The sequence below is a fragment of the Zeus faber genome (assembly GCF_960531495.2).
Source record: "Zeus faber genome assembly, chromosome: 11".
Lineage (NCBI taxonomy): Eukaryota > Metazoa > Chordata > Actinopteri > Zeiformes > Zeidae > Zeus > Zeus faber.
The window spans coordinates 33,279,158-33,291,396 of record NC_137205.1 but is presented as its reverse complement, the minus strand read 5'-3'; the positions used below and the strand labels follow the sequence as shown (position 1 = coordinate 33,291,396).

General features: G+C 48.3%; 1 protein-coding gene across 1 annotated transcript in view; it reads right to left on the bottom strand.

The window, feature by feature from the left end:
* Positions 1 to 11,516: 11,516 nt before the first annotated feature.
* Positions 11,517 to 12,239, bottom strand: part of ppp1r9ba (protein phosphatase 1, regulatory subunit 9Ba) — a 29,677-nt gene continuing 28,954 nt past the window's right edge. Inside the window, exons 13-15 of the mRNA XM_080009385.1 lie at positions 12,127 to 12,224; positions 11,774 to 11,870; positions 11,517 to 11,648 (exon numbers count right to left, since the gene is read on the bottom strand). Of these exons, the coding sequence (XP_079865511.1) occupies positions 11,595 to 11,648; positions 11,774 to 11,870; positions 12,127 to 12,224 (249 nt within the window). The 3' untranslated portion in view covers positions 11,517 to 11,594. The remainder of the gene's footprint in view (positions 11,649 to 11,773; positions 11,871 to 12,126; positions 12,225 to 12,239) is intronic.

The window sequence follows — 12,239 nt, the reverse complement described above, 5'->3', positions numbered from 1 at the left end:
ACACACACACACACACACACACACACACACACACACACACACACACACACACACACACACACACACACACACACACACACACACACACACACACACACACACACACACACACACACCCCTGGACTCCGGATGAGAAGTCAGGTCTAACTTTCAGGTCTGAGGAATGTGCTGCAAACAGAGCAGCTCTGTTTAAAGATCTAGCACTGACAGACAGACAGGTAGAAAGACAGACAGGGTAACAGACAGACAGACAGACAGACAGACAGACCTATTGATTTACTGACATTCAGAGAGACAGACAGGGTTACAAACAGACAGACATTAACCTCTTGAACTTTAACTTGAACTTGAACATGCAGGCAGAGAGACAGACAGACAGGCAGGCAGACAGACAGATCTTCTGGTGTTATGTCTCATTCAGTGATTTACTCTTGAAATAAAATATAATATTCTAAATATAATATAACAACTGTTCTTGTACTTTTATTTGGATTCAGCTTTGTTTACTTGCTGAATAAAGTTGTTTATCTTGTAGTCTGTGGGCTCTATATACATATATATATATATACACACATGTGTAACAAGACATATATATATATATATATATATATATATATATATATATATATATATATATATCTTGTCATGAGTCTAAAATAGTGGAGGGGGAACCGAGGAAAAAGATTGGGTTTGAATGTGGATCCTGCAGATGTTGCAGAAGTTGCAGAAGTTGCAGATGTTGGAGTTTTTGCAGATGTTGCAGATGTTGCAGATGTTGCAGCAGGTTCAGATTCAGCTCTTATTACAAGATAAACTTCCATCTCCATGAAACTTTGGTTCTTCTGAGGTTCCTTCAATGCATTACAAATAAAATCAACTATGGGGTTGGGAATATGATTCCCTTCCTGCTGATGAGTTATGAGCTGTCGGTTTTATTATTTCATATTTATTTTATTTGTGATGTTTTCAACATGTGCACATTCTGTATATTTACTATTAACACTGAGGAATGGAGCTGGAAACACTTCCACCTCAGGCCAGCGGGGGCGCTCTCTAGCAAGGAAGCCTTTAAAAATGGTTCACTGTTTGGAAGCATCCAGTAGAGTCTAAATGGTGACAACTGTTGGTCAACATCTGGTATAACACCTGGATGGAAGCAGTTCAATGTTTAAAACGTTTGGAGACGTTACAAACTTGTGGCTCCACTGCAGCCAATCAGTGTCATGGAAGCTCCTATTCCCAAACCCAACCTGGTCCGTGCTCCTCCCTCCCTTGGTGTCCAGAACCAGGTGTTGATTGTTCCTTTAAAGGAACCTGATTGAGGCAGAGCTGCCTCTGATCCTGACCAGCAGCACCGCTCTGTGTCCAGTTTGGTTCTTTTTGAGGAGGACTTTCTACATCTGCTAGTTTAGTTCATTTTTTTGTCAGCCCACTGCAAGGTCCTTCTCTGTGCTTGGCCGTCCTTTTGTTCTGTTTGGCCAGACCTCCCAACTCTTTTATTATGTTTTGTTTAAATAAAATCTCACCTTTTACTTTGAACTCTGTTTGCATGGTTCGAGCCAAATATTTATTGTGGCCGTTTCAAACAAAAACCGGATGATTTAACAATTTAAACCATCATTTATTTATTTAGTTACGTTAAGTAACAACATGATCATGAAACTCAGTTTGTTCACATGTTATGTGCATATTTTAGTGTTTCCAGTTGTACAAAACATAAATTCCCTCTGACTCAAATCAACGTTTTCATTCATAAACTTTATATTCAGAAACATTTAATTTCAATGTAATTCAATGTAATTCAAGGTAATGTAACAATGTAATGTGATTGTGGTGTGGGGGTAGTGTGATATAGAAGCCACACCTCTCTTGGGTCTAGTTAATTGGGCCCTGGATCAGGGGTGGCTGTGCACCTGTCGCGCATGAGAGCAATCGATGAACACGGGTTAAATCGCCAATCCCCAAACACACACATGGGGGGGAAGTGTTTGTTATGGCACCATTACATCTGCTCCTGGCGTGTTACATCCTGCCAATTAACAATTTCCCGGGAATTGTCTAGTTATATTATAATTATTAATATTAAACGTACAATATTTTTTTCCAGAGAATCACCTAATAGTGCTATTAAAACAGGTTTTGCTCTCTATCGTACAAAGATTACATTTAATATATTACTACCACTGTCTGGAGTGTTGGTGTAGATTATGTTGTAATTGTTCTCATTTAGAACCAAGTTTCTTTCAGCGACATCACAGGTGGCGTGTGTTGAGTGGCTGAAGAAAGGCTTTATTCCAAGGAAATCTGTGGAGCTGGAGGACATTTCTTCCTTCTGTCTCCACCTCTGGGACTGATGCTCCACAGTGTGATGGACTTGAAGTCCTGTTCCAAGAGCAAAGGGAGAGGAAAGTAGCTGCACACGGTCCAATGCAGCCCAGTGTTCAGGCTCCGTTCTCAGAATCTCTGGACCCCTGCTGGGAAACAGCTTTCTACTGCACGGAAACAAGGTTCTTTACGTTCCCTTCCGGATTCCACCTCAGCTCGTCTCGGATCTACACTCGAATCCCCAGAAGTCGGAGCGGAAAACACAAAGTGACGCAAGGTTCTGCTGCTCGGAATAACGCCGTTACGATAGAGTCTCTGCGGTTCTCACGGTGGGTTTAAGTGGAGCCGCTTCTCTGTCAGGACTCCACAAGCTGCCAGAACCGCAGGAATCACCAGAGCAAAGAACCATGTCAGGACTAGCTTCACAAGCTGCTCGGGCCAAGTCGCCCAGAAGGAGGGCTCCTAGAGCTGGGAAAGCCGGAGCCGCCTTAGGAGAGCTCATCGTCGGAGCCCTGTCCACCTCCCAGAAGCGCGACGGGGTTTCTCTGTCCGCCCTCAAGACGCTCCTGAGGAACCATGGCTACAATGTGGAGAAGAACAAGACCCGCATCAACCTGGCCGTCAAAAGATTGGTGGGAAACGGAGCTCTGGTCCGGGCAAAGGGCACCGGAGCCACGAGCTCCTTCATGGTCAGCAAAAAGCCCAAGACTAAGAAGAAGTCGGCTAAGAGAGCCAAGAAGACCAAGGCAGCGGTGAAGAAGCCCAAAGCGGCTCAGAGGTCTGGAAAGAAGGCAAGGAAACCCAACGCCAAGAAGCCCAAAGGCAAGAAACCAAACGTCAAGAAGCCCAACGGCAAGAAACCAAACGTCAAGAAACCCAAGATGAAAGGCACAGAGCGAAGAAAAACAGAGAAAAGGACCCCGAAACCAGCAAGAAAGACTGGGGCCAAGAAAGCTCCAGCAAAGTAGGCTGCTCGGCAAGAGCCAGGCAAGCAGCTCCTAAAAAGTAATCGGATTCCTGTGGAGCCTAAAGACTCTTTAAGAAGCTCACACATGGTTCTGAAGAGGCTCCCGGTCACTGTCTGCACTAAAAAGCTTTATTTGATGTAGAAACATCCAAAGTCCTCTAATGACCATGTGGAAAACTATGAATCTGAGAATAAAGTCAGAATTCTGAGGAAAATGTGGGGGAGTGCAGGACAAATTCATGTTGAAAGGCTGATTTTATTTGTTCATTTCCTGCAAATAGAGCTGAAGGTTTCATGAGTGTCTGGTTTCTATCATTGCACAACATATTTACCAATGTTTCTTCTGTGAAAAACCTAAGTTATTGTGACATCAGAAGGAATAATGTCAGAACTGTGAAGGAGCCTGTGGCAGTTTTTGCCGCCACACGTCATGTTCAGGGACCTCTGGCACAGAGACACAGATGACAGTGGGGTTGATGCCACTAGTTTAATGTAAAGATGAGGCTAGGTGGAATTAGCCAGGAGCAGGTGGAACATGTCATGACACAGGGCTCCCATCCTGAATGTGGGATTTATAAACCTGATGCTTGTTAGCCGAACCAACAAGCATCAGGTGTGGCTACTTAAACCACCACATACCCCCAACACCAAACTGAGGCCAGGAAGAATTCCTGGCCGAAGCCTACCCCCCCACCACCAAGCAGAGAACAAAAATGAAAATAAATGCTTTAAACAGACTCTGACCCAGGGTTACTACACTTAAAAATATAGACTGTCCCAGGGTCCCTATACCTTAAATATATAAAACACCCTACCCTGAAACAGGGTTCCCATACCTCATACAACAAATATCCCAAAAAATTGAGAAGCTCATGACAAAGGTCCCCTCCCAGAGGACCTGGAGTCCCAGGATCAACATGGTCAACAGGCCTCCTTCCCCCAGGGCAATGACTGACCCCTCCTTCCTTCCGAAATGTGGGGCCTCGGGCTGCTGCACTCGCTGGTGACGGTGTGGCCGGACTTGGCTGCTGCAGGGGCTGCTTGGAGGGGTGGGCTGGCTGCTGGGTGGGCCCGCGATGCCTGTTGGGTTGGGCGGCCCGTTGATCCACTTGTGGCTCTAGGGCATCTCCGGGCAACCCTTCTGTGTCCCTTCCCTGTGCTGGAGCCCCACATTGGGCGCCACTGTAGCAGTTTTTCCACCACATGCCACCAAAGTGGCGTGTTCAGGGACCTCCGGCACAGAGACACAGACGACAAGGGGTTTATAACACCAGTTTATTGTAGAGATGAGGCTAGGTGGAATTAGCCAGGAGCAGATAGACACATTTCATGACAAAGGGCTCCTATCCTGACTGAGTGTGTGGACGGGGTTCATAAACCTGATGCTCGTTAGCCCAACCAATGAGCATCAACTGTGGCTGCTCAAGCCATCCCATCCACCACAGAGCCATTATGACAATAATGTCTATGTTGTCAGTTCATAATTTGCAGCCTATATCAGGTCCACCACTGAGTGGCAGTGTAGATTTGTTTGGTAGGTGAAATCTATATGGCACTGGTGGGGGGGTCTCATGGTTTTTACCTCTTACACACCTGAAAGTCAGCCCAGCCACCATACCATCATACAGGGTTTGTTTGCAATATAAAATCAGTTCATCAATATCATTCAACTAAGTCATTGATCTGTAAAACCGAACACCCAGCGGAGCGGCTGCTTGGAGGTCAGGGGAGTCGATCAAAGAGTAATAACAGAGTAACAGCCATAACTGAGTCATTGAATAATAACAGTAGTAATGTCAGAGTCATAACAGAATCATCTTAGAGTGATAGTAGTTTTAACAGTAATATTGTATATACTGTTAATATTGCTTAAAATAATCATTGTAGGATTGGAAATGATTATTCTGTGTACTAAAGTCAGTTTGATATTCAGACCCTGGTGAAGTTAGTTTGATATTCAGACCATACTGAAGTTAGTTTGATATTCAGACCGTGGTGAAGTTAGTTTGAGGACTCTCTTTGGTGAAGGACTCATGGTGGTGGAATGAGGAAGTACAGGAGAGCAAAGAGCAGAAGAGGTTGGCAAAGAAGAAATGGGATAGTCAGAGAGATGAAGAAAGTAGACAGGAGTACAAGCTGATGCGGCGCAAGGCAAAGAGAGAAGTGGCAAAGGCAAAGGAAAAGGAAAAGGCGTACGATGAGTTGTATGAGAGGTTGGACAGTAAGGAAAGAGAAAAAGACTTGTACCGATTGGCAAGACAAGGGGACCAAGCTGGGAAGGATGTACAGCAGGTTAAGGGTGATGAAGGATAATGATGGGAATGTGCTGACGAGTGAGGAGAGTGTGTTGAGAAGGTGGAAGGAGTACTTTGAGGAGATGATGAATGAAGAAAATGAGAGGGAGAGAAGAGTGGATGATGTGGGGACAGTGGATCAAGAAGTGCAGCAAATAAGCAAAGATGAGGTGAGAACAGCATTAAAGAAGATGAAGAGTGGAAAGGCAGTTGGCCCAGGTGACAAACCTGGGGAAGCATGGAAATGTTTAGGTGAGATGGCAGTGGCCTTCCTAACGAGACTGTTTAACACCATCCTGGAAAGGGAGAGGATGCTGGAGGAGTGGAGAAGAAGTGTATTGGTACCCTTCTTCAAGAATAAGGGAGACGTACAGAGCTGTAGTAACTACAGGGGAATAAAGTTGATCAGCCACAGCATGAAGCTATGGGCAAGGGTAGTGGAGGCTAGGTTAAGAGGAGGGGTGGGGATCAGCCAGCAGCAGTATGGTTTCATGCCAGGAAAGAGTACTACAGATGACATGTTTGCTTTAAGATGCTGATGGAAAAGTACAGGGAAGGCCAGAGGGAGTTGCACTGCGTCTTTGTGGATTTAGAGAAAGCGTATGATAGGGTGCCGAGAGAGGAAGTGTGGTATTGCATGAGGAAGTCGGGGGTGGCAGAGAAGTACATAAGAGTTGTACAGGATATGTATGAGGGCAGTCAGACGGTAGTAAGGTGTGCAGTAGGCGTGACCAAGGCATCAAAGTGGAGGTGGGATTGCATCAAGGATCAGCTCTGAGCCCTTTCTTGTTTGCAATGGTGATGGACAGGTTAACAGATGAAATCAGGCAGGAGTCTCTGTGGACTATGATGTTCATGGATGACATTGTGATCTGTAGTGAGAGTAGGGAGCAGGTGGAGGCAGGTGGCTGAAGTGGAGGTGGCAGAGTTGAGGATGTTGAGGTTTTCATTGGGAGGGACAAGGAAACAAAACAGGAAACAGTCTTTAATTGTCACACGACACTCCACAACACATGCTTGCACACACACACACATGCTTTGATGGTGGCTGGTGAAATGGCTCCTCTGCTTTTGACCCATCCTGGCTTGTCCTTCCTCCGGGGGCACAGCCAGGAGCAGTGGGCAGCGTACGTGGACGCGCCCGGGGACCAGGTGATAAGTGTCCATCGCTGGTCAGACCATGATGGGTGCATGTTTTGGGTGGGGGTCCTTACTGACGTGAGGTGGAGGAAACCCCATGTGAGCACGGGGAGAACATGCAAACTCCACACAGAAAGGCTCCTATTTGGGAGATAACCCGCCGGAGCACGGTGCCAACAGCGCCCCAGGCGGGAATCGAACCCAGGACCTTCTTGCTGTGAGGCAGCAGTGCCCGATGTCCATCCGATGGACATCGGATGGACAGGATTAAGAATTAGAGGGACATTAGAGGGACAGCTCAGGTTGGACAGTTTGGTGGAAAAGTGAGAGGCCAGAGTGAGATGGTTTGGACACGTGTGGAAGAGAGATGAGAGTTACATTGGGAGAAGGAGGCTGAGGGTGGAGCTGCCAGGCAAGAGGAAAAGAGGAAGCCAAAGAGAAGCTTGATGGAGGTGCTGAGGGAGGACATGCAGGCGGGTGGTGTCAGGGAGGAAGATGCGCAGAACAGGAGGTGTTGGAGGCAGATGATCCGCTGTGGCCACCCCTAATGGGAACAGCCAATAGAAGTTCTGCAATACAATTTAGGAAAACGTTCAGAAATATGGCCGCCACAAACACAAAGGTCATCTGACAGAAAAACACACACGCACACACACAGTTATTTTCCAACATTATTTTATTTATTGATGTTGACAGAGTGACGTCATCAGCAGCAAGCAGAGAAATTAAAACCCACTGGTGTATGTGTGTGTGTGTGTGTGTGTGTGTGTGTGTTGGTCGGTCATGTCACCCCTCCCCCTCATTCATCAATATTTGATTTCATCCATTTGGTTGAACAGTTTTACAGGTTGGAGGACATTGGACTCCAGGTGAAGCTCCAGGCGCGGAGGCAGCGTGTGGATGCAGGTGAAACTAGTCCTCAAGGAAACCAGTGGATTAAAACCATACATCCCAGTTCCACACGCATTGTGATTCACTTGTATTTGTTCTTGGGTTCCACAATGACGTCCCACACAGGAAGTTCCTCCTCAGAACGTCTGCTTGTTAAACTGTTTCAGACCCGATCAGCCGCTGATGAGAACCAGATCAACCAAACGATCCAGTGCCACGGAGCCTTGACATGGCTCTGCAGCAGCAGATGCAGCAGCAGCAGCAGCAGCAGATGCAGCAGCAGCAGCAGCAGCAGCAGATGCAGCAGCAGCAGCAGCAGCAGCAGCAGCAGCAGCAGCAGCAGCAGCAGCAGATGCAGCAGCAGCAGCAGCAGCAGATGCAGCAGCAGCAGCAGCAGATGCAGCAGATGCAGCAGCAGCAGCAGCAGCAGCAGCAGCAGCAGATGCAGCAGCAGCAGATGCAGCAGCAGCAGCAGCAGCAGATGCAGCAGCAGCAGATGCAGCAGCAGCAGCAGATGCAGCAGCAGCAGATGCAGCAGCAGCAGCAGCAGCAGATGCAGCAGCAGCAGCAGCAGCAGCAGCAGCAGCAGCAGCAGGGCAGGATGAGGAGCAACCAACAAGTACAGGTTCCTTCTTCTTCAACTTGGTCTTGCATTCTGATCATTCTCCTTCCCTGCGGTGCCCCCCGGAGGAGATGCAGCCTGCAGCGCCCCCTGGGGGAGGAGGTCTGCAGGGAGGAGACGCAGCCTGAAACACCTGGAAATGTTTTTTTACTCCCATGAATGAGGTTCAGATCATTCCAAACAGGTTGTGAGAAATCGTAAACGTGTTATAGAGAATGAGACGATGTTCAAGGTCATGACTGAGGTCACATCATCCCTTTTCTATTCATCATGATATTAATACCTAATACTGTGTTGAATCTGGAAGGAAACATGTTCTGGCCCATCACATGACTGACCTCTGACCTTTACCTTACGCTCTTCACATTCACGTTCATATCTTTCATATCACATCGTATCACAACCCGGAGCTTGGCAGCACGAGGGCCCCTGCGGTGCGAGCCTCCTTGCGCTGACCCTCGGAGCCGTTCCCACGCAGGCACAGCGCCCCCGTGTGGACAGAGCTCAGCACCCAGCGCAGGCAACACGCTTTAACAGTTTTCATCCCAGGTCGTTTGATTCCATCGTTTCTGTTCAAACACATGCCGAACACTTTGCTGCCGAGAAACTTACCACTCTGCTGCAGCTTCAATGCAATGAGACAAACGAGAAGACAAAAATTAAAAATATGCTCAGTCTTTATATTAGAAATGGAGGAAAACTTACTGTTTTGCACTTCTGCAAATCAACTCCTCTGTTTCTAACGAGACTAGAAACAGGAAGTTGTCAAAATCAGTTTCCCATCTCTGAATTAATTCATGTTTTGAAGTAAACGTTTGCTTCAGCAGAGTGAGTTACCAACCAGCAGCAAAGATGTCGTTTAAAAGCTGCTTCCTCTCCTTCCAGAAGAGGCCGGTGAGACACACACACACACACACACACACACACACACACACACACAGTTTGCCATTCAGTCCATAGAAAAGAGTTTGTTTGAGTTGAAACCTTTAAATAAATGTGGAGTATGTACAAGCAGGACGTCACGTCTGTACTAACACACTGCGTCTCACACAGAGACAGGAAGTCAGGGCGGCCATCTTGTTTCACTCATTTTGTTTTGACCAAAGACCCGTCACATTTTGTTTCATGACTTTTCTGAGTTCGTCAGCGTCTCTTCAGCCCGACCCAACATCAGCGTCATCACCATCTTGTTCCAGTTTGAGTTGAAACCCTGTTCTGTCCCTCTATCGTTCTGTCCCTCCGTTGTTCTGTCGCTCTGTCCTTCTGTCACTCTATCCCTCGGTCCTTCTGTCCCTCCGTCGCTCTGTCCCTCTGTCGTTCCGTTGCTCTGTCGTTCCGTCGCTCTGTCGTTTTGTCCCTCTGTTGTTCCGTCCCTCTATCGTTCCGTTGCTCTGTCGTTCCGTCACTCTGTCGTTCTGTCCCTCTGTCGTTCCGTCCCTCTGTCGTTTTGTCCCTCTGTTGTTCCGTCCCTCTATCGTTCTGTCGCTCCGTCGCTCTGTCGTTCCGTCCCTCTATCGTTCCATTGCTCTGTCGTTCCGTTGCTCTGTCCCTCTATCGTTCCGTTGCTCTGTCGTTCTGTCGCTCTGTCGTTCCGTCACTCTGTCGCTCTGTCCCTCTGTCGTTCCGTCCCTCTATCGTTCCGTTGCTCTGTCGTTCCATCGCTTTGTCGTTCTGTCCCTCTATCGTTCCGTCGCTCTGTCATTCCGTCACTCTGTCGTTCTGTCCCTCTGTCGTTCCGTCACTCTGTCGTTCCATCCCTCTATCGTTCCGTCACTCTGTCGTTCCCTCACTCTGTCATTCTGTCCCTCTGACGTTCTGTCGCTCTGTCGTTTCATCGCTCTGTCGTTCCGTCGCTCTGTCGTTCCGTCGCTCTGTCGTTCCGTTGCTCTGTCGTTCCGTCACTCTGTCGTTCCGTCACTCTGTCATTCTGTCCCTCTGACGTTCTGTCGCTCTGTCGTTTCATCGCTCTGTCGTTCTGTCACTCTGTCGTTCCGTCCCTCTGTCGTTCCATCACTCTGTCGTTCCGTCCCTCTATCGTTCCGTTGCTTTGTCGTTCTGTCCCTCTATCGTTCCGTCGCTCTGTCGTTCCGTCACTCTGTCGTTCTGTCCCTCTGTCGTTCCGTCCCTCTATCTTCCGTCACGCTGTCGTTCCCTCACTGTCGTTCTGTCCCTCTGACGTTCCATCGCTCTGTCGTTCCGTCGCTCTGTCGTTCCGTCGCTCTGTCCCTCTATCGTTCCGTTGCTCTGTCGTTCCGTCACTGTCATTCCGTCCCTCTATCGTTCCGTTGCTCTGTCGTTCCGTCGCTTTGTCGTTCTGTCCCTCTATCGTTCCGTCCCTGTCGTTCCGTCACTCTGTCGTTCCCTCACTCTGTCATTCTGTCCCTCTGACGTTCTGTCGCTCTGTCGTTTCATCGCTCTGTCGTTCCGTCGCTCTGTCGCTCTGTCGTTCCGTCGCTCTGTCGTTCCGTTGCTCTGTCGTTCCGTCACTCTGTCGTTCCGTCGCTCTGTCGTTCCGTCGCTCTGTCGTTCCGTTGCTCTGTCGTTCCGTCACTCTGTCGTTCCGTCACTCTGTCGTTCTGTCGTTCCGTCACTCTGTCGTTCCGTCCCTCTGTCGTTCCGTCACTCTGTCGTTCCGTCCCTCTGTCGTTCCATCACTCTGTCGTTCCGTCCCTCTATCGTTCCGTCACTCTGTCGTTCTGTCCCTCTGCCGTTCCGTCCCTCTATCTTCCGTCACGCTGTCGTTCCCTCACTGTCGTTCTGTCCCTCTGACGTTCCATCGCTCTGTCGTTCCGTCGCTCTGTCCCTCTATCGTTCCGTTGCTCTGTCGTTCCGTCACTGTCATTCCGTCCCTCTATCGTTCCGTTGCTCCGTCGTTCCGTCGCTTTGTCGTTCTGTCCCTCTATCGTTCCGTCCCTGTCGTTCCGTCGCTCTGTCGTTCTGTCACTCTGTCGTTCCGTCCCTCTATCGTTCCGTCGCTCTGTCGTTCCATCGCTCTGTTGTTCCATCGCTCTGTCCCTCTGTCATTCCGTCGTTCTGTCGCTCTATCATTGTGAGAAGCACTTTGTGACGAGCTGTTCGTTAAAAGCACTTTAAGCTGAATTTACAGGATGAGATGAGGGTTTGGACGACGACTCGCTGGTGAAACCTGCAGATCGTCTGCTGGTCTCTGGAGACAAAGAGGATTCTGGGAATGGAAACAAGCTGCATCGCGGGGTTGGGTGACCATTATTTTTTCTGCTGTCCTTTCAAGCCAGCTTGTGGGATGGATTTGGAGTAAATGAAGTCTCCTCCGTCCCCATGAGATCTTAGCCCCTCCCCTTCCTGTCCCTGACAGGAAGCAGGAAGTGACAGGGGTCTAGGAGGGCTCTGCCGTCTTCAGAGCATCAACTTTGGTCTCCAGATCTGAGATCTGAGGAAAGATACAGAAAGTTGATGTTGAAACAACAAACTAAGATGAACGAATATCACCAAAAAGTAACATTAAAAAAAAAATCGATAAAATCTGAGAGGAGAACTCCCTTCCTCCCTTCATACCTTCTCCTGCAGGTTTTCTGTTTTCTCTTTGTGTGTTGCTTCACTTTCCTCCTGAGCTCGACGCTGAGCAGACTCCTTCTGCAGGAACTCCACCTCCCTGCACACACACACACACACACACACACACACACACACACACACAGACAGACAGACAGACAGACAGACACACACACAGACACACACACACACTTGGAATCATCTGTTTGTAAACAATCGGGAGGCAGCCATATTGAAGCATTATATTACTTATTATCCTTATTTTAATTGAATATTTATTCACAAATTCTTGATGATTTTAATCTGCACAATATCCAAACATGACCACGCCCCCTGGCCACACCCCAACCTCTTACTTCTGTTGGTATTCTCTGATCACTTTCTTGGCTTTGCTGTATTTCCTCTCCAGTGTCTGATACTGAGCCTGAGTCTCCTTCAGGTGCTCGTCCACCGCCTGCACACACACACA